Source organism: Protopterus annectens, chromosome 12.part0 (assembly GCF_019279795.1).
Source record: "Protopterus annectens isolate FY-2018-M chromosome 12.part0, PAN1.0, whole genome shotgun sequence".
NCBI lineage: Eukaryota > Metazoa > Chordata > Ceratodontiformes > Protopteridae > Protopterus > Protopterus annectens.
In genome coordinates this window covers 227,153,124-227,176,285 of record NC_056746.1, presented here as the reverse complement: position 1 = coordinate 227,176,285, position 23,162 = coordinate 227,153,124, and the positions used below count along the sequence as shown (strand labels likewise).

The following is a 23,162-nucleotide window of genomic DNA, read 5'->3' as shown; positions in this document are numbered from 1 at the left end:
TGTTCTGCATCAAAAAGAGATTTTGTCCCTCCAGGAAAGAATATTCTGAAGATAGCTGGGTACAGCAGTTTGAATCTCATGCCTGCTTCTTGACATTCCCTGATTAGTGGAATAAATGTACTCCTCTACTGCCTGGTGTGCAGTGATTAATCATTTTCCACAAACACTCTACTGTCTCCCACTTTTAGTACATTGTCCTTCTGCCGCAATTTTGTTAGAATCAACTCCTTCTGCTGGTAGGACTGCATATTTACTATTAAAGATCTAGGTTGCTTTCTCATGGCTAGGATTGGAGCATGCAAATGACGTGCCCTTTCAATTAATAACTCCTCTTGTGGAATACCAGTCCAGTTGCTTACTTGTACTTTCATAAAATTAATACAGTCTGTTCCTTCCAGCTTCTCTGGTACAGCAGAAAATCTCAGGTATTCCCCTAATTGCTCTGTCCTCTAATTCTATTATTTTTTTTAAATATCTCTTTTTGAGCAGTCTAATATTCAGCCACCCTTTTCTTCATTTTGACCTCTGATTTTTGCAGTTTTATCAGCTCATCGGAATATCTGTTTAAAAGGTTCTTCCATTTTTCCCAGCTTTCTGTTGTTCAAGATGATATACTCCATCAGTGTCTCATTTATTTTAATCAGCTCTGAGTACATTTGACTTATTTTTAATTTTAAGTTACTGGAAGTCATGCCTTGCACCAAAGCTGGAGTTTGCACTGCTTTTTGCTGAACTACAGAATTCTTCCCAGTCAGTTTTTTCCCTCACTTTGTGTGATTGATTTTCTTACAGTTTCTCTGAATTTCTCTTTTGCGGGCATCCAGGCATTGCACTTACTAGCCACTTACTGAAATTTAACCAAAAATGTAACTTTACTGGCTGTCTCTTCTGAGTTTCTATTTTCACATTGGGAGAGATGAAATTAAGCTGTTACTCAATGTGCTCCCATCTTGGAAGAACTTATATATACTTTTTTATTCAGTTAGTTCTGCCACTGAAGGAGTTTCCACAATTACATGTAAATGTGGGTCTATATTATATATTCGAAGTTTCAAAACTATGAATCTCATATGTTCAACAACATATGATCGAAGTTTGAAACTTCGAATATATAACAAAACATAAAAAAATAAATAAAACTTACCTTAACACTCCGAGCAGGGGGCAAGCCCCCCTGTGCCCCCCCCACACCCCCTACTTAAATATACCAACTCCGAGAATGCACTTCAGTGCAGAAAAGGGGAATTCTCTCATTCTGCACCATAACGGCACCGTTACATTTAACATTCAAACTTTTCAAAGTTCGATCATATGGTGTCGACCATATGACATTTGAACTTTGAAAAGTTCGTTCATGAAATAGGAACCCTATAAATGTTAGAAACACAAATATTTTAGCATTAGTCATTTTCTAAGCTGTAGGCCATGAAAAAATACAATTACACACTAGAGGTAAGTCTGGAATGCACAGCCACAAGAAGTCACTTCCTTTATATCAAAAACAGTAAAAACTAATCTCCGTGGCAAAATCTATTAGGTGCAATGCCAGCATTTTTAAGGAAAAAAAATGAATTTGCCAGCTTTTCAAATGCAGCTTCTACAATCTTACTGCACAGCAAAAACTAGGAGTGAAACTACATTTTTTTTAAACATTGAAAGTACATAAAAACAATCTCGAGCATGCAAGTAAAGTCATAAAACAATCCAAGGAAAGAATTTTTCAACAAAAATAGGACCCATACAGCTTCCAATCTATCAACTGCAAATCACCTTGTTTTTGAAGTAAGTTTTTACTAATAATTTGCTCTGTCAATTATTGTGACTGCAGCTTACAAAAATACATAGTGTACTCATTTGCCATTCATAGAACATAGACCAAACTAATGAAAATAAGAACACTACTGGTAATACATAGCCAAAATAAATGCTAGTTTACTTCAGGTACATGTAGAGTTTGACTATGCAAGCCTAGAAGGGCTACAGTTTATCACAGCTCATAGACTGTGTATACCATTACTGTTTGTGAAAAGTCTTTGCAAGGTGACCTATATAAACCAGTGAGCACTGCTATGCCCAGGACGTTACCAGTCAGCCTTTTCATACTACTTTAATAAATGCAGGTTTTTAATATGGCATAGTATTTTTTTTTCTGGTATACTGAATATCACGGTCTTTTAACTGATAAACAGTCTAGTGTCTGCAGAATAAAAATAGAAAATACAAGTGCAATAATGGCTTTTAAGATGTTAATTAAGATATGGGTCTTCCAGGCTTTGAATGTTATGTAGAATGCATTTACCACGAAAATCACAACAGAATGCCATGAAACGTGTTAGATTTTGAAAGGTGGATTATGTCAGACTTCAGACATCTTGCACAGTTGCACTTAGTACATGGGATTCTACTTTCTTGTCTCATTTACCAAATTAAAAACACAGACAAGTGACTGGTAAGAAATCTTAATCTGAGTTTATAATAGTGATACAGCTCTTGATAAAAAGACAAGTTGTTACACCGTACAGTTGCTTGTTTAGCTGAAAAAGCTCAAGCATATAGCTTAGTCAGTGAAGCATATTACTTGATTTATGCTTCTGGACTTGAGCATGAAAATGGTCCATGTGGTTCAGCACTCTACCAAGATTAATAAAGATTAAATAAATTAATAAATTTAGGGCAAAGGTAGTAGGTCAAAGTAGTAAAATAATTTGAAGAAATATAAAAATTAAGTAAAGTTTTAACGTCCCAGTATATATTAAAAACAAATGGAAAAATGTATTGTTATTGCTTGTAAATAATTTATTATGGAATAAAATAATTTAGGAAAACAAAGTACAGCTGTATAAGTAAACTTACTATAACAGTAAATGTTCACTGGTGCAGTAGCCTTAGCTATATGTTTTTTATCCTGTAAGGGATATAACAGCCAGCCAGCTTCCAAAGCATCAGCGCACCTTCCATTTACCCAAACCTTTAGGCAGCTCAAGCTGAGTTGACTAAAAAAACATGTTTGGGCATCAAGCCTTTCAGGGCTTTCATATCAGAGAGTGGGAGCCTGAGCCCTGAAAGGATAGTGATAGAACAACAAAAAATAAAAGTCCACAGCCTAGCATAAACAACGCACACAAAAAAACAAAAGGGATGGAGGAAGGGAGTGGCTACTGGAGCATTAATCTAATCATTTGAACATCTACTGTTATGGTAAGTTTACTTACACAATAGTGCTGTTTATCATATTGATCATTGCTACAGTTAGCTATATGGGTAGATTACCCTAGCTTATTAGATTTCAGAGGTGGAAGGAGAAGGGTCCAGGAGTACCTGGAGAATGGTCCTAACAAAGCCAGATCTCACTCTAGAGAAGGAATCAAGCTTATAGTGCTTTGAAAAAGTATATAAAGGATCAAGTTGTTGCATCTACAATACTTCTAGAATCTAACCCTTTCCAAAAAGCCATAGATGAAGCCAAGGCCCTGGCAGGATGGGCCTTGAACTGTTTGGAAAAGCTTTGTTGTGGTGAGTATAAGAAAAGGTAAGAGACTTGCACAACTATTTGGAAATAGTCTGTTTTGATAAAGGTTGTCCTTTCTTCTTACCTTCACAAGAAATTAACACTTTATCAGAAGATCTAAAAGACTTAGTTCTCTCAATATAGTACCAGGGTTTTCTATACATAGCCAAGGCATGAAATATCCTTTATCCCCCATTTTGGGTTCAGAAAAGAAAACACAGAAATGGATAGCTTGGTTTAAAGTAAACTTGAATACATCTTTAAGCATAAAGGAAGACTTAGTTCTCAAAGAAATCCTGTCTCTGTGGAAAATGAGATATGGTTGACTTACCATAACAACTTACAACTCAGATACCCTTCTGGCAGAGGTCAGAGCATTAAGTAAAACTGTTTTCGGTATTAAGAACCTCAAATAGGCTGGGTTAGCTGGTTCAAATGGAGCAACTGTTAGTTTCTAACTGATAAATGAACCTTGATGGAAGAGTAAGAAAGGCCACAGGAGAGTGCTGGTTATGTTGTTGGCACCAACTAGAAAACCTTTTCCATTTACTAATATACAAATTTCTAATGACAGGCTTTCTCATCTCCATTGGTACCTGCTGCACATCTTCATTAAACAGGTACCTAAAGGGAATTAAGACCCCATCATCCAGGTCATCAGATGAAATTTATTGGGATCAGGGTGTATCAAATGCCCTTGTTCTTGTGCGAGTAGCTCCTGTCTATGAGGAAGTTTGTGGTAACTGCCCCTGGCCATTTCCAAAAGAAGGGAGAACTACTGTTACCTAGGCCAATACAGAGTCAACACAATGATCTTGTGGGAGTCCTTCTGAATCTTCAGAAGTACTTTGAATATTTGGGGAAAGAGTGGAAAAGCATACAAGAACATTCCTGTCCAAGAAGAAAAGGCATCTATCTTCTAGGCCTTCTTGCATAGAGTCCTTGAGTAGAATCTTGCCAGCTGACTCCTGATAGACAGAGGGTAAATAGGTCTACTTGAAGAACTACACTTGGATGGATCAAATCTTGTAAGACCCCTTAATCTAGTTTCCATTTGTGAGGGTCTGTCCTTGTCCTGTTCAGCTTGTCTGCCACACAGACTTGCTCTGATTTAATGTAGGATGCCTGTAGACTGAGAATGTTTTCTGAAGCTAAATCCCAAGCTAACATGGCTAGTCTGTAAAGGAGGTATGACCTGGTTCCTCCTTGCTTGCTGATATACTACATGACTGTGGTATTATTTGTAACAATTTGAAGAGGTCCTGTAGACCAAAGATGATTAAGAGAGTTGACTGACTTGATCAGACCAAACCTTTCTGTTATATTTATGAGATTGCTTCTAACCTTGGTATCCCACACACCATGCACTTTTATCTCTCCTGAAACTGCTCCCCAAGCAAAGTCTGAGATATCTGTGGTAAATGACTGCTTTGGAACAGGGGAGAAAGGGAGAAGAAGATACTTAGATTTATGGATTCGGTCTCCACCAAGTGAGTTCTCTTCTGACAAACTCCAGCAGTGGGATTTGAAAAGACAAAGGATGCTGGTGCTGGGACCAATGAGATATTCGATTCCATTGTATCTTGCTCATGTGGAGTCTTGCCAGAAGTATCATGAAAATCATAAATGCCATGAGACCAAAAATCCTGAGGTATTTCATTACAGTGACTGACGTCTGGGTGGAAAAACCATAGACATACATCTAGATATAGAGGTGTCTATGTGACACCCCCAAGGAACATAATCCTGTGTGAAGGAGTCAAAACGACTTTTGAATGTTCTCTTGGAATCCTAGCTTGTGTAACAGATCTCTCAGAGAGAGAGAGAGATTCCTGACACTATTTAAAAAGACTCTGTAAAGTTAAGCAAGTCATCTCAATATGCAAAAATGTGGATGCCCTATAGCCTGTGATGAATTATAACTGGAGCCAGACACTTTGGGAACACTGTTGGTGCAGTGGATAGTCCCAAGGGTAAGGCAAAGCTAATAATGTGATAAAGACACACAAAGCCTTAAGAAACACCTGAAGTTTGGATGAATACAGATGTGATAAGCAGCTTTTAACTAGCGTTTTCAGAAACCGTGAATGAGGAAGAACAGTAATAGATTCTGAAGTTACATCATTTTGAACTTGGGCACTATCGCAAACAAGTTTAGGAAAGAAATATCCAGAACTTGTCTTTAAGCATTTTCTTTCTTTGGCACTAAAAACATCCTTGAATAAAAACCTTTCCCGATGTGGAAAGGAGGAGCTGGTTCTATTCCTCCCTGGGGCAGCATGTGATGAAGGACAGGTGGAAATAAAAGAGTCCAGTCTAGTGGATGAGGAGTTACTCCCTAGAAAGGAGAAATTTCCTTTCACTGCTAACTGTTAAACTTATGAATGATTTTCAGAACCCATTTGTCTGAAAATATCTGTTGCCAAAGAGAAAAGTGAAGATTCAGACTTTCTGGAAGGGAAAAGGGGCTGCCAGGGGGGAGGGGCAAGGTCCCTTGAATAGTCATTCTGACTTGTTGGACTGTCCTTAGTTTGGGGGGGGGGAACCTGAATTATTTTTTGGAACCTCCTTGCCATTTCTTTTTAAACATCTATTTATCTGCATTTTGTTGGGACTGTTTTATTTTGTTTTTTGCCAAAACTGGATGAGGGGTTAGAGAATCCTTTAGAAAATGTGGAAAAGGAGGGCTGAGAAATTTTACAGATTCCCTGTATCAGCCTTCCCCTTTCTTCACATTTTTTGGTCACCACTGCAGCACAGAGACCAAAAACTAAATCTCTATCCACAGGAGACTTTAAATCTTATTATAAAGCATATATGGAAGGTTCTGAGAATGTAGCCAGGCAAACCTCGGAACATGACCAGTGACTATAGCCCTGGAAGAAATATCAACAAAGTCAGATACACACACTATAACAAACTATTTTTTTAAATGAAAGCTTTCTTCCGAAAAGGATACTTATCTGCCCAGCAAAGGAGCAACACAAGCTGACCCTTGATCCTCAAAAGCCTCAGAGGAGCAGTCTCAGTTGAATTTACTCCCTAGCAGCAGGAAAGCTTTGAAGGGCTTGGCACCCAGACCTGTCTTTTAGCCATCTCAACTTGAATTTCCTGACAGTTTGGGTGCACTGAAGGTGCCCTATACCTTTGTCAGGTGGCTGGCTTCTATATCCTTGACAGGATATAACCCATATAACTAGGGTTACTGCAGCAATGATCAATATGATGATCATATATACTTACTAGGTGGTGGAGTAATCAAAGGGCATAAAAATTAGTTCCAACACATACATACAAGTGAATCTTTCTTAAATTTTAAGGCCATTTCAGTGAATACGTTTTGTTGGAAAAAATAACTGAACTGTATTCAACTCTTTTAAGCTTTTTTTATATCTGTACATCCCCAGCAACTATACCCTTATACCCTTATTGCAACTAATTCTGCAGCTTAAAGATAATGAAAATCCCAGTGTAGTACCTACTCTAGTCAAATTAACTTTTTTTGACAAATTGGTTAAATGCTGCATTTCCCCAAATACATGTTGAAAATCAGACCAGCTTGCCATACATAAACATACTTAACACCAGCATCACATTACTGTCTGACTTGCTGCCCGATAACTTGTGTGCTATCCTGCAATTGCCCTGACAGTTTATTTATTCTTTTTAATGCATAAAAGCATTGCTATTCTACAAAGGCTACCTTATTTTGACTTGTAGTAATTATAATTTTTATGACTCTTTAACCAACATGCTGTGTTGTTTTTTATGTATATTAGCTATGCTGTCCTACGTATGACGTATTTTTCTACTCTAAATCTATGTATGCTTCTTTTGGTTTACAATGTAAGCAATAACAGATTTCTCTAGGTCAGAATGCTATCCCATTTAATAGAAGCACAAAGACACATATGCACATATATCAACGATAAGTGGGATATGTTGCTTGGTTATACAAACAGTGTATATTGTAATATTAAGGGACTGCCATATTTAATTTTGTATGACTAAGAGCTGTGGTAATTTTAATGACAAATTATAAGGTCTTAAGTACCATGACAATAAATAGAAATTGTTATTCAAAATAACAAGCAATGTTTAAACTCTTATAATATTTAGGTTTAAATATGATTTTAAACTTGCTATAAAAAGACAACATTATTTTAATAACGTTTGCTTTAACGTAACTAGTACTAGTACACATTTAAAACAGTCCGATTCCCATGTTATTTTCAAGCTATATGAATAGCTAAAACTATATGTATTGCATCACTTTAAAGTGAGTGAAATGTGATTTCTGTCATTTAGTTATGTATGACTGAGCTAATTGGCAAATCTGTAGCATCATTTTTACTGCCACCTCTGTGATGTGGTCTTGTTCTTGTGTTTCTACAGTGCAGTTCGACATGATGCGTGCCTGTAACATCATTGCTACCGTGGCTCTGGCATCAGGACAGCTAATCTTTCTAATGGGACTAGTGAAACTACCAATAATTACCACAGATTCACAGTGGTGGGAGGAAGCCATAGCTGCTCTATTTCAACTAGCCAGTAAGTGTTATCCTTTCTGTAATTCATGAACACACCTACGGCTTTAATGGGCCTTCATTTAAGAAAACAAACGTTATGTACTTACCATAGTGATAAAATCTGTGTTGTCTGTTTCTGTCATTCCTCAACAGATGGGTTTTGGATCCAATGTTGTTTCTGAATTCAGACATTTTTAGACTTCAAGATGCTCTACTCAGATGCCTCCCCTTACCCATAATCCTCTCCTGTCCCCAAGATTACCTCAGATCGAGTTTGCCCCCAATCCCATGACACAATCATGGTTGAAAATACTGAAGGAAAGCAAAATAATGCAGTCTAGGATATAAAAGAGGCGCCTGAGATAGACCACTATTCCTGAGCTGAAAGATTGCAATGTCTTGGCCAAAGTCAGCTCGTGTTGTTATACCGGAAGCACACTGCTAATTATCTTTCATGAAAAGGAAGGGGGCTAGAGGGATGGGAGTTGAGGAAGGATGGAAACAAACAACAGAGATCTATCGTTATGGTGAGTACATAACTTTCATATCTGATGTCTGTTCCATCCATTCCTCAACAGATGGGACAGAATCCCCAGCTACTTAGCTCTCAGAGTGGTCTCATGGAAGAATATTCCGTTGGATGGCTGAACCAAAGACTTCCCTATTCCTAGATAGCAAACCCAGCTTATAATGGGAAATGAAGATGTGAATGTTAGATGAGGTGACAGCAATGCAAATTTGATCAACTGAGCCCCTTGAAAAGAAGGCTGAAAAGTCTGACACAGCTCTATTAGAATGAGCCTTGACAGATCTGGGTAGAGTCAAACTTTTTTCCTTGTATATGTAAGAAATACAGTCAATTAACTGTCTAGAGAAGGATATTTTCGGAACACCTTGACCCAGTTTGACTTTGGAAAAGGAGACAAAAATCTGGTTTGCTTTTCTAAATGTTTAAGTACAAAGCAAGTAAAAACATACTTGACGATGCATGTCCAACAAATGAAGCATATGTTCTCCTTTATTAGAAGAATTTAGAAAGAAAACCAACAGGCTGATGCACTGATTAAGAGATGTCTCAGTAACCACCTTGGGTATGAAAGATGGATTAGTTAGTAAAGACACCCTGTTCTTCTGAAAGATAATGTTTGGAGGCTTGCATGAATGAAGTTCAGATACTCTCCAAGCTGAGGTAACAACAACTAGAAAGAGTGTTTTGCAGGTCAAAAATTTCATGTCAATTCTGGCAGCAGGTTCAAAGAGTGCTTGAGTCAAAGACTGGAGCAAAATAGTCATATCCCAAGGTGGGGTAGGATCCCTAAGTGGTGGTCTAAGCAGGAAGGGACCTCTCAAAAAGACTACACAGTTTTAAGTATGCTAAGGTACAACAGTTTCCTCCAATATGAAAGTCTGAAATAGCTGCTGAACCTTAATAGTAGTGCAACTGGGCCCATCATGAGAAATGCAAGCTATATAATTCAGAACTACTGGAATAAGAGCAGAAAGAGGATCCAGGCTCCTTTGGGAAGCCCATATAGAAAATCTTTTCCACTTGCTCTTATAAACTTTTCTGGTAGATGGTCTCTGAGAAGAAGTAAGAATGTGGATAACTTGGGTAGAAAGCCTGGGCTGACTAGCCATCATTGAAAGGTGAGAAACCAAGTGGTTAATTTGAAGGTTGAAACATCTGGGTGAGGCATGCCAGACGGGTGAGAGAGAAGAACCATATTGGGGTCCAGCGTCCAACGCAGGTGTACCAAGTGATGCCATAGAAAGGGGAACCACACTTGTCAAGGCAATGAGGATGAACATAATCTTTCTCTGCAGTGCTTTCTGAAGAAATTGTGGGATCAGAGGAGTAGAAAAAAGACAGAGAGAAAACTTGGGGGGCCAGATGTGTATTACAGCATCTTTTGGTGACTTCATGTTGAAGAAATGACAGAGAAGAGACTTGGGGGGCCAGCTGTATATTACAGCATCTCTTCATATTGGAGAAAACCACTGCACCCTCTGGAGGGATCAGTGCAATAAATCTGCTGCATTTGCAGTTGATATGAGAGCAAAAAGACTGCAGCATGGTTGACCCTCTGTCAAAAAATTTATTTCCCAGCTGTTGGTTTGAGAGACCACGCATGAGGTAGCAGAACTGACCTGCTGAACCCATCCACCTGGACTTCCCTGGTATGTGCATTGCTATCACAAAGTGGTTGGAAGGCATCGCCCATTGCCACACTCTCATAGCTTCTCAACACAATGGGTAGGAACGTGCTCCCCCTTGCTTGTTGATGTACCAAATTACTGACATATCTGTCTGGATGGAAATCATCCCTAGAAGAAGGATATCCTAGGCCTGCAACATTAGGAGGACTGCCCTCATCTTCAAGACACTGATGTGAAGCCTGGCCTTCGGCAGAATTCATGTGCCTTGGACCATTCTTCCCATGTAATGCCCCTCACCCTAGTTGGGAAGCATCTGTAATCATCATGGTTTTGGGGCAGTCAGGAACAAAGGGTTGGCCCTGAGAAACCTTGGGAGATTGTATCCACCACTTTATGTGAGTCCTGGGAATGTCTGTCAAAATGAATCAAACAACTTATAGATTGTTACTTGATGGCTCATTGAACTGAAGTGTCTATTGAAGAAATATAATGCAATGTCTTGCCAAGTGGACTAAGCTAATGAAAGCTGCCATCGAACCCAAAGGTTGAAGGATCAATCTGGCTAGTGACATTTGGCAGGATAAGAGCTGTAGGGCCTGGTTGCACAGGGTAGACAGTCTGCATACTGTCAATCTTGCTGTCTGTGTAGTGGTATCTAAGTGAGCTCCTACAAACTCAAAGTTCTACATTGCAGAAAAAAATGTGATTTCTTGTGATTCACTATTATGCTCAGTAGTGAGCAAAGATGGAGCAGATAGCCCCTAGCCTGGACTAGAAGAAGCCTTGTAGGGGCGGTGATGAGCCAGTCATCCAAGTAAGGGAAAACACAGAACCATTGCATTCTGAGATGGGCTGCAACAACTGAGGTGGCTAAGATGCAAAATTGGCCTGAGGTCCTCATTCTTTTTTTAGCACTAAAATGAATCTTAAGTTCTGAATCCTTGTTGGTCTGGTGGGACTTCCTGGATGACTTGTTTGTCTAGCATCTTTTTTATTTTTATAGCCACTGTCTTTCTGTGTGATGGTGGAATATTGTGAATTTTCTTTTGTGGTAGGGGTAGACAAATAAAGAGAATGGAATAACCTCTGGTTATGACTGTCAGCACCCAGACATCTTTGGTGATGCATGTCCAGGTTTCTGAGTGCAGAGATAAGCCCCCCCCCCCCCCGACTGCCTCCAGAGCGCAGCAGTCAGGTAACCATTCAGGAGCGCTGAAAAGACCTCTGAGAGAATGGACCCTTGAAGCCTTGATTTTGCAGGCCTCCTCTGCCTCAAGGGTGATGTCTGCCATTAGAATTCTGCCATCTGCTACTGGTGGTCTGTCCAGAAGTGTCTGGGAAGAACCCTTGAGACTTCTGGAACCACACATTTTTGCCCACTTTCGGGTTTCTACAGAAGATCCTCCTGGGGATAGAAAACTGTATTCCCATGGCAAAGAGAGTTTTCCCATTCTTTTGACTTCTGGAAAGTATGCCTTTAACCTTGGGCCTGAAAAGAGTCAAGCCACCATAAGGTGAATTAACAAAAGATGTCTTAAAAAGCTCTGCAAAGTCTCTCAAGTGCAACCAGACATGTCTTCTTATGGTAATTCCTGTACCTGCATATCTCAAAATGCCTTCAGTTGCACTGGACATCAGAAACATGCAAACATTTGATAGGTACTGCACTGTGGTCAGCTGTGAGTCCACAGTTTTCTTGTCCTCTGCAGGCACAGCCCCAGAGACGGATTTGGAGGGCTGCTTTGTCAAATTACTTGGAAACCTTGTAATATGCACCAATTAATTCAGTGACCTTAAGGCAAAGCTGGCTGAAGAGTAGATTCACTCCGCAAAGCTCTCCAAAGCCCTAGACTCTCTATTAGTTTGAAGGACAGATGAATGCTATTCTGCGAGCTCCTTTTTGGTGGCTGCCACCACTACCATGGCATCCACCACTGGGCTTTTGCTCCAATACTGCTTGTCTTTTGGACTGACAGGGTATTTATTTGTTTTTTGGGTAACTATCCAGTCACAAACAGTTCTTTCCATGCTCATCAAGAGATCAAGTCCACCACTTCATTGATGGGAGGGGCCACCTAAGAAGTAGCTGAGCTGGATCCAAAATCCTCATGAAATACCAATTCCTCTTGGGAGGGAACTTGGGAAAATCAACCTCCTTTCTGTCTTAACAGTGCCCCGACTACCCCAAATGAGACTTCCTCAAGTAATGATCTGGGGGAGCCCACCCCTTCATCAAAACCTGTGTCTGCTGTGAGGGACTCGAGGGGAGTCAATATGCCTCCTCTTACATGAATGTTTCTGAGAAACCTCACTGCTGGGATGTTCCGGAGTGGATTCTGAACACTGACGGGTTCCCTATAAGTGGAACTTCTTAAGACTAATAGGAACAGACTGTCTCGATGGGATAGGCTGTGAAGGATCAGGACCCAGGGTTTTCAGTTGTGAGGGAGGTGGTGCTGAGAGAGAATGATAAGTCTGATCCCTTGCCATAGTAAGAGCTCTCTTGACTGCCTTGAAAGCAGAAGCAAGGGAGAACCCCAGACCATCCCAGAAGGACACAAGATCTTCACAACTGAATGACCGAGGAAACCAGATCTACTCCGCTCCAAGACAGACACAGAAGTTCTGAGCAGAAGGGCCAGCTCCAAAATTTCCACAGTCCTTCACCTGCCCCCAAAACCAGCACAAAAGCTTTGACTGCAAGGAGCTCAGAACCTGTAGGATCAAAGAAGTCCAAGAAGAAGATGACCAAATCTTTGGATGTGACTAAGAAATCTCTTGAGGAAACCTCTGAGCCATAGACACTGTAGATTGTAGGTGGATCAGGGTAGGAGCAACCAAAGGAAGGGTCGAAGGGACAAAGTTCATGGGTCTGACGAGAGAGAGAACCAGGAGAACCCCCAGCTGAATTTGATTCCTAAGGAATTTCCCCATCATTCTATCCACATTGGCTTCTGTCAACCTTCTGGTAGATCTAAGAGACCTTAGGGAGGAAAACGTAGATGGAAGTCTTGATGATCTTTGTGCTGGTCTCTCTTGGAGAAAAGCTGAATTCAGCCTGGGGGATATCAGCCCCAGTGAAAGCCTTGGCTCTGCTAAAGTGGCACTCTGGATTGTACTTGTGTTGGATTCAAAGAAAAAGTAGGATCCAATGATCTGAATGTTTTTTTAAGCTAGTGTCAAAGATGATCAAGACAAAGGAGAGCAGCCAGGTGAGTGCTTCCTTGTTTCCTTGTCCCTGGGTTTGGCAATCTTCTCTCTAGATTTGTCTAACGATTTCTTACTGGACAAGGAAGCTCCAGAAAGTGAAGAAACAGATTTTGATGATTCTCTCACAGAAAGAGAAGTGCCTTCAATACCAGCTTGTTTCTATGCTCAATAACAGCCCAGTGGCCAAAGACCATAAAAATAGAGCAATTTTCTTATATATAGGCAGCTCCCAAATAAACACATTTCTGATGAGCATCTGAATTAGGAAGTTTGCCACACATTTCTTGAACCCTGATGGTTTGTCAGACATTATTTACCCAACTGAAAAATAAACAGCAGATTTGACAGAGAAGTTGCATTTTATTTATTTATGTATGATTGTATGTATGTTAGTTATACTGGAAATACCAACAATGGTAAACTCAACATAACAATACTAAACTTAGATTGGATACAAAGCTCATATTTTGACAATGAACAGAACAGAAAACATCAAATCCGGAGATTAAAAATATTCTCTAGCTCACTACTAAACTGAAGAAAAAAAGACTAGTTCAAGTAGCATGACAATTGTGGTTTGCTTAAAATATGTAAAGTATTGTAACAAATGAGAAATGTACATTACCAATACCAAATGAATAGAAGCTAAGGATGTCCTTGTTCTGTGCTAGTTACCTGCACTACGTCCTATCAAATTACTTACTTAAAATACTTCATTACTTAGCAGTATTTCCTCTATAATATATAAAGAAACATTTCTTCCATTTCCTCAGTACTGTAGTGGCCATGTGTGGTCATATTATAAGACAGACACACACACACACACACACACACACACACACACACACACACACACACACACACACACGCAAGGCCTCAAGCTTTTTTCCTACATCTATGAATAATGATTAGTGTACTCTGGAATCTCTACTAGCAAAGCTGTTCTTCTCCTGTGCTGCTGTTAGGGCTTCTTTTTATACACACCAGTTTGTCTAACTTGCTGAACCCGACTTAGAAGAAACAGAACAAGTGAGTAATGGTTATTCTTAACAGGGCGCAGCCAAAGGTAACTACTGAACTATGATATTTAGAACAAGTTCTTCATGATGATTTGTCATGGTGTCCTCAGACAATTGTGGTTAGCAGGCAGTTCAATTCTATTAACACAATCCCAGTGGAGCAATTCAGTTATCTGGATGACACAATGAATCCTTAGTACTGAACAATGAGTTCACACCATAAATAGATTCATAAAAAAACATTTAATGGCTAACAGTCTAGAATAAGTTTTTATTCTTTGCAAAGTAGGCAAATTCCATATGAATGTCAGGTCATGTGGCATATTTTACTTAGTAGACCAAAAAAGAAGTTATGTTCTTACCATAACGTTCCATCTGTGTTGTTGATCTTCATTCATTCATGACAGATGTATGGGTCTCGGTTCCATCCTCGGAACTGACTCAGCCAATATAACAAGTTCGTGCCAGCCAAAAAACTCTAGAGCTAAGGTTACCCATAGTGCCCCTCTCTTCATCTCCTCAGATAGAGTTTACCTGTAAGGAAAGGAAAGCGGAGGCTTTGTCTGAGCAAATTCCCTATCATGTGACCAGGACCAAATCTGTATCTCCAGGAATCTTTCGGAGGGGGTAAGAGGGTGGGATGTCATGAATGAATGAAGATCAATAACACAGCTGGAACATTATGGTACGAACATAACTTCTTTATCTGATGTTGTTAATCTTCATTCATTCATGACAGATGGGACAGAGTCCCTAGCTACTTTATGTCCTGGGAAGCCCTATGGAAGGATATTCCTGAGCACCATTAAGCCAAGGGACGCTCTCCCCCTGGAGACCAAGTCCAATTTGTAATGAGTGATAAAAGTATGAGGGGTAGCCCAAGTGGCTGCTGCGAAAATGTCATCCATAAAAGCTCTGGAATGAAAGGCTACCAAAGTAGCAACTGATCTGGTTGAATGCGTCTTGATTTTAGTTGTTAAAAGCATTTTGTTCTGTTGATAGACAAAAGAGACGCAGTCTCTCAGCCATTTTGCCAATGTGAGTTTGGAAACAGATTTTCCCAACTTGCATTCTGAAAAGGACAGGAATAATTGGTTAGATTTTCGGAAAGATTTAGTCTTGTCTAAGTAGAAACGTAATTGTCTATGTACAGCCAATAAATGCAAACAATATTCTTCTTTATTAGAAAATTTTTGGAAGAAAACTGGCAGGTCAATGGATTGATTAATATTTAAATCCAAGACAACCTTGGGTAGAAAGGAGGGGTTAGTCCGAAGAGATACTTTCTATTTGTGGAAAACTATGTAAGGACATTTTACGCACAAGGCTTGTAATTCTGAAATTCTTCTCGCCAAGGTAATGGCTACTAAGAATAAAGTTTCCAAGACAAGAATTTTATAACACAAGTGGCAGCAGTCTCAAAGGAATGATGAGTCAAAGTTTATAGCACCAGCGTCAAATTCCAAGGTTCAATGGGCTCTTTAAAGGGTAGTTTTTTATGTATGACTCCTTTCAAAAAAGTTTTACAGAGATGGTGAGATATTAAAGAAGAATCTTAGAAATTGTTATGGAAGTTTGAGATAGCTGCGAAATGGACCTGGATTTTAGAAGCTGATGCTCCTGAATGGAGTAAGGTTGGGGATCTAGTCCTTTTTCTCGAGACCAAAAAACAAATCTGCTCCACTTACTATAACAAATGTTTCTGGTGGATGGTTTATGGGAAGCCAGAGGTATTTTTTGTACAAGGGAAGATGGGTTATTTTGCCTGGCAATTACTGGAAGTGGAGATACCAAGCTGTCAGCTTGAGGCTCGATAGGTTTGGGTGGATCACCCCTGAGGGGTGCAAGAGTAATCCTGGAGTTGGATCCAGAGTCCACAGTCGGTGAACCAGGTGAGGCCAAAGGAAAGGGAACCATTCAGGGTGCAATGAGGATTACTTTGCTTATCAACCGAAATACTTTCTGTAGAAATTGTGGAATCCGAGGAAAGGGTGAGAAGGCATAAAGCAGTCCCAGGGGTCAATCGTCTACTAGAGCATCCCTCGGGGACTCCCCATGGGAGGGGTTAGGGCAAAGTAGCTGCTGCATTTGTGGTGGTTGGTAGATGCGAACAGATCGCAGCAAGGCTGACCCCAGTGACAGAAAATCTCTGTCACTACTTTGGGATTGCGGGACCAGGAGAATGCATCTACTCAGCTTGTCCGCAATCACGTTGGAATTCTTGGGAATGTGCATTGCAGCCAGAAAGTGATTGGAGGCTATCCCCTGTTGCCAAACTCTCATGGCTTCCCGACACAAAGGGTAGGATCTGGCTCCCCCGTTTGTTGATATACCAGATGACAGACATGTTGTCCGACTGGATAGCAACTGTCCCCAATGGGAGGGCAGACTGGAATGCTTGCAACCCCAGAAGCACCACCCTCAGTTCTAGGATACTGATATGGAAATTGGCCTCTAAGGAGGAACAAGTGCCTTGGACTGTCTTTCTCTGAAAATGCCCCCCTCCACCCCATCAGGGATGCATCCATGGTCACTATGGCCTTGGGCTGAGAGGGTGAGAAGGGACGACTCCATAATTCCATTTCTGGCTTCATCCACCAATTCAGATCTTGCTTGCAGCGGTTCATTATGCAGATTGGGTAGAATGGGATGTGTCAATAGGGACCACTGTGATGCTAGGAGCAATTTTAGTAATCTCATATGGAGTCTTGCTAGGGGAACTATGGTAATCATTGCTGAAATTGAACCCAGCAGTTGAAGGACTAAACAAGCTGGGACTTTGTCCTGACAGAGTATCACTTGGAGTTGAGATCTCAGTCTCTGAAGTTTATAAAGAGGAAGAGTGAGCAGGCAAGACCTTGTGTCCAATGTTGCTCCTATGAAATCTAGGCTCTGAGTAGGTACTAGTTTTGACTTCTCTTCGTTTATTGAGATCCCCAAGAGTCATGCTAGCTGTAGAGTGTAGTGCAAGGTGAGAAGCAGTAGATGCTTGGTGGGGGTGGTAAGGAGCCAATCGTCTAGATATGAAAACACCTGGAATCCTTGCAGTCTCAAGTGAGCTGTTACTACTGCATACATTTGGTGAACACTCTGGGGGCTGTGGCGAGACCAAAGGGCAGCACTCGAAATTGGAAGTGATTGGCTCCCAGCCAGAAGCAGTGGAACATTTGTCCATTTGTATATGGTAATACGCATCCTGAAGATCTATCAAGCACATCCAGTCATCTTTTTCCAGAAATGGGAGGATAGACTGAACTGTTACCATCCAGAATTTGGTCTGTCTGATGAACTTGTTTAGGATGCTGTGGTTCAAAATTGGCCTCCAGTCCCCTGTCATTTTTTGGTATTAAAAAGAACCTTAAGTAAAATCCGGATTCTATCTGGTCTGGTGGGACTGTCTGGATCACACTTTTTTGGAGCAGCTTTGGAATTTCTTGTGGTGCTGCATCCCTCTGTCTTGGTGAAACATCCGGGATTCGCCTTTACAGCCTTGTGTAAAGAGTGAAGAGAATGTGATAACCTCTGGTAATTATCGTCTTCACCCAAGAATATGTTGTTATGGAATGCCAGGCTAAGTGGTGCAGAGAGAATCGTTCCCAGACTGCTTCCAGAGGCAAGCAATCAGGTCGCTCTTCAGGAGCACTGGTAGGGCTGCCCAGAAGGGGAATCTCTGGACCCCTGGTTATGCAAGCCCCCTCTGCCTTGGGGGGGGCATATTCCTGACAAGTTCCCCACTTTGCCCCAGGGGGAAAACTCACCATGTGCATCACGGAAAGGCCCTTGGGATTTCCTGAACCACATCTTTCCACTCCTCTGATTCCTACAGTAGGATCAGTGGGGAGTGGAAAAATGTATGCCCACAGCAGATAGGTCTTGCCATCATTCTCACACTTGGCTAGCATGTCTTTAACTTTTGTACTGAAGACAGAGGAAGCATCAACAGGAGCACTGATAAAGGAAGACTTGAAAGGGTCCGCAAAGTCGCACAAGCGCATCCAGGCATGATGTCTCATGACAATGCCTGCATCTGTTGCTCTGGCTGCCCCTTCGGTTGTATGTGCAATCATCTGCATGGATGAGTTAGATATGGATTTCAGGGTGGCAAGCTGTGAAGCAACTTTGTCACATACCTCATCAGACACTGCTCCTGCTAAGGTTTCTGAAAGTTCCATGATCAGGTCTCTTTGGAGGTGGGTAAAATGTGCCAAATAGTTCACTCACCATATGGCAAAGGTCACTGAAGCATAAACCTGCTTCGCTAGTCTGTCCATTGTCTGAGACTCCCTGTTTGGAGGATGTACAGCAAGACTCTCCTCTGCGAGTTCTTTCCTTGTGGCCACTACCACCACCATAGCATCTACTACCAAGCCTTTGGACCAATGGGGCTGATCCTCTGGAGGGGAGAGTATTTTGTCTGTTCCCTAGGGGATTGGCTCAATTGTGTTAGGGGCCTTCCAGGCGCACTGCATGATGAGTGTGACCAACTCATTTGCAGGCAGGGTCAACCAGAAAGTAGAGAGTTGAGCACGGAAAGGCTGTAAGAATACAGATTCCTCAGAGTAAGGGTTGGTGGGCTTCCAGTCACCCCTCTGTTTCAGGAACTCCAGAATGTCTCCAAAGGAGACATCTTCAAGGGGTGACCATGGAGACCCTTCCCCCTCATCGTAACCTGTACTTTCGGTTAGAGATTCCTCAGGGGAATCAATGAGCTTCCTTTTGCATGATCTCTTACGGGGTGGCTCTTCAGGGGGAACGTCTGAAGAGGGCTTTGAAGAGAGGGTGCCCTGCAGTAGGGTATCTTGCTGCTCCCGTGTCCAATGTCCCAGTGTAGTGGACTGTGTCAGCTGCGAACCCGTGACAGGTATATGTGACATTCCTGTGCGGAAGGGGCCAACTGCAAGCCTGCCGAGGCAAGTGCCCTTTCCATAACCTGGATGGCAGGCCCACCCGAAGAGGGATGGGGGCCCAGAACTGAGAAAGACAACCCCGGAATCAGGGTAACACCCCACTCCGATGAGCCTGCCTCCAGGAAAGGAGCCGCGAGAGGACTCGGAGATGTCAAAACAATTGGAACTGTAGACAATGCTGTAGAAAGAAATTGTGCCATACTAGGGGTCACAGTGCCAACAGACCAGTCATGGTCTCGTGGGTGGATCAGCTCCAACTGAGCTGTGGTCCACAGAGGAGGTTCCGGAACCACAGTAAGATCTACCAGTGGATTCAAAGAAGCTGTCACCAGGATAGGCATCGGCATCAAGGGCTCCAAGATCTGCAGGGAGGTTGAAAGAGGAACATAGGTTGCAGTCTGTGGAGAAAAATCCTCGACTCCGGGGGGAGGGCGGTCCTAGAAAGAGTCTGGATGCCTCCAGCCACTAGGAGCAAATCCACAAGTCTCACTACATCAAGATCCGAAAGACTCCTGGTGGAACGGATTGACATCCACAATGGAGATACAAGCTTGTCAAGGAATGAACTTATCTGTTGTCCAACAAAGGGGTCAACTGACAGAGAATATCAGGTCCTGGCCAGTGTCTCGACCTTTGGCAATGTGGTCGGAAGACCAGAAGGTTATGAAGATTGGGGGGTGACCAGTTTTAAGAGAGAGACTATTGTTGGTACCGAGAGGATCTTTGGTACCATAGAAGGGGTCGGTACCGTGGGAATAGTAGTGGTTGTCAGTTCTGTAGTCAAAGACAGCACCATGGATGAAGTTTTAGACTCCAGTGCCAAGGTAGGTCTCGAAATCATTTTGGCATGTTTTGGTTTCGGTTCCGTAAGAACCTGGGCCTTAGTGTTTTTTTGATTCTTGGGACTGAGGAGACAATGGGACTAAGGAGATGATGGCACTAAATGGTTCCTCTTTTCCGTCTCTTTTTTTAGGAGGGGTTGAGACCTCTGCCTCAGATAAAGCCTCCTAGAAAGAAGTTTTCAAGAGATCCTTTAAGATTAATTTGTTCTTGTGCTCAGCTAAGGTGCGGGCACTAAAGCCCATACAGAGCTCACACAGAGGTAGAACCTCCAAATGTGGTACTTGCAGACAGTAGACACAGGAGAGGATCCCCATCAGAGTTTGGCATCTTCCTGCCACATTTATCACACTGTTTAAACCCAGTAGTGCCCTTCTTGTCAGCCATTATGAAAAAAAAAGTTAACAACAATAATCAAACAGTGATTAAACAGTAATTAAACAAGAAGATACTGGCATGCACTAACTTGTTCATCCCGTAAGCATGCCTCATGGATGGGTGCTTCACATGGACAGGAATAAATTTCCCAAAAAATGAACAACAAAATGCAAATATCAAACAATCTTACTTAAAACAAGTACCTATCCTTAACACAGTTGTAGCATTTTTTTTAAGAAGGAAACTCAGACTACAACATTATAATATAAAGTATTCAAGACAGTAGTTTTTAATGACAGTCAAGTGTCAGTCAAATGAAAGAGAGAAACAGAATGGACTACAACAGTCTAGAAAATGACATCAGAAACTGGAACTTTGGACATGCAGTGTCAACTTACTATTTGGAAAGAAGCTGAAGCTTATGCAGGAGGTTAAAATGCATCAGTAAAAATTAGTTGGTCTTGCTTCTACACACAGCAGTAATTCTGGAACCAGATGTCTTTAGCAAAAACAGTCTTAGTGGTGGTATCCCTCATGAAAGGTCCCAGGTAGGTGTGAGGGAATACTCACAAGCACTTAGCTAGGTGCTATACCACTAGAGTTAGTATGGGTAAATCAGAGTTTTCCCTCAATTCTACTTTGAGATGCAGAGAGGAAAACTGCTGTTTTGTGCACATGCACTTAACAGCTATTTGGAACATCTGGTCTTCTTAAGGACTGTGAGTTCAGTGCTTGATAGCGTACTTCCAGCTGATTATGAATGATGAAGTGCGACAAACATTCATGTGAGGATCAACAGAGATAACTGGAGGGGCAAAACTGACATAAATGGTTTGCCTCACATGAACCCAGATGATGAACTAATTTTTAGACTTTTCTGTTGGCAAAAAGCTGACAATAACAAACGCCATGTTCAAACATAATGATGTTCATAAACGTACTCAGTACCAGAGTAGCATGGCACAAGGCATAAGTGATTAATTTTATAGCCATGTCATTAAACTGAGGCTGTGTGTTTTTGGCACTTGAATTAGACACAGTTCTGAACTTGTCTGGTGACAAGTTACAACAGAAGTCAAGAGTTGCAGCTGGCGAGACCTGGAAACACTTAACTGATGTTTCTGTGCTGAAAAACTTCAACTCATACCTTCTGAAGGCCTTTCCCATACACTGGGGTATGCCAGCAATATGGAATATGAAGAGACTATAATGAAGACCTCACTAGCTGAGGTGGCAGCATAGATCTAAGACTGAAATAAAGTGTGTGTTTATCATGATGGTTACCTTAGGGATTGCCGGTATCCAACATAAGTGCAGAAGTTATCAGGTTAAAGAAAGAGGCCTTCTACACAATGTTAGCAGAAAGTTCTCTAAAGTGACCTGACAGATGTAGAGAAAAGCCATGAAGAAGGCAGTTGCAATGGTTGCTGAAGTGAAGCCCTGGGTATAGCAGGAGTTCAGCAGCATCAATGGAGAATGATTTTCCAATGGCCTCAAAGAAGTTTTGGCAAAGTATCCAGTGATTCAGCAGGGGAAGATGAGACAAGAACTAGATTATTGTTAGCAATGGTGAATAAATGCTGACCTCAATTGGGGACACTGAGAGGTAGATGGAAAAGCAGGAACTTGTAAATCTAGTAGATACACCCTACTTTGAGGAGGCAGTACATGAAGCAGCTGGTGGAAATGGATCTGTTTCCTTAAGTGACATTACTATGGTGACTAAACAGTTCCAATGTTTCAAGAATGTACGACTGAATGAGATCCAGTCAAAAAGGTGAAAAACCTAGACACAGCTAATTCGCCCAGTGACACAAATGGATAAAGCCCTGACTACACCACAGACAACTTGCGTTCAATAAGCATCATAGGTGCTGGAGAGGACTGGCCAGGAGAGAGTGGAAGTGAGTGTCTGACGCTTGCTTGCCCATCCTGGTGGGTGGGAGGCAGCTGGGGCTTACTGCATTAGTTAGCATGCACCTCTTGAAGGCAGCCCCAGCACAGATTTCACATTTTCCCTAAGTGGTGGGTTAAGCCATACTCCTCAACAGCAGTTTAATGCTGTACCAGCAACCTTGATTTCCTCATCAGTCCCAAATATGGGTCGAGTAGAGTCCAGGGAAGGTTAAGGAGGGTCAGCTGTGGGAAGTTTAAAAAAAAAAAAAAAAAAAAGAGCACTGGACAATGTTAGGGTACTATAATTAACATACCTTTTCAATTCTGTGAAGGAGGCTATCACAGTTTCTCTGGATGGCAAAATCGAAACATTGGTCCCCATTGTCAAATAGTGGGAACGGATGGTGTGTTTCATTTGCACACAGATTATGCAACTCACTCTTCCTGGAAAAGACTATGCCAGGGTGCTGGAAAGCTGCCTACATCTTGAAGTTGAACTTCTAATTCAGGAAGAGCAATACGGATAAGATAAGATACTGACTATAAGGAATTTTTCAGTACTGTCTACATGCTTTTCGTGGACCTGAACAGGGCAAATTATTGAATAGCTGGAATACTTTGTGGTGCTACAGCAATATGGAGGTCTTGTTTTTGTGTAACATTTACACATATTCCATTTCCCCCACCATAAAACAATATATTGGCAACTATAGAGCAC

The 23,162-nt window shown here is 41.5% G+C and overlaps 2 protein-coding genes across 2 annotated transcripts in view; one reads left to right on the top strand and one right to left on the bottom strand.

Annotated features, from left to right (window-relative positions):
- The window catches only part of IFT140 (intraflagellar transport 140), a 3,212,973-nt gene that overhangs the window by 1,146,909 nt on the left and 2,042,902 nt on the right, over positions 1-23,162 (bottom strand). The window lies entirely within an intron of this gene.
- Positions 1-23,162, top strand: part of TMEM204 (transmembrane protein 204) — a 262,683-nt gene that overhangs the window by 182,766 nt on the left and 56,755 nt on the right. Inside the window, exon 3 of the mRNA XM_044089293.1 lies at positions 7,904-8,059. Coding sequence (XP_043945228.1) covers positions 7,904-8,059 — 156 coding nt within the window. The remainder of the gene's footprint in view (positions 1-7,903; positions 8,060-23,162) is intronic.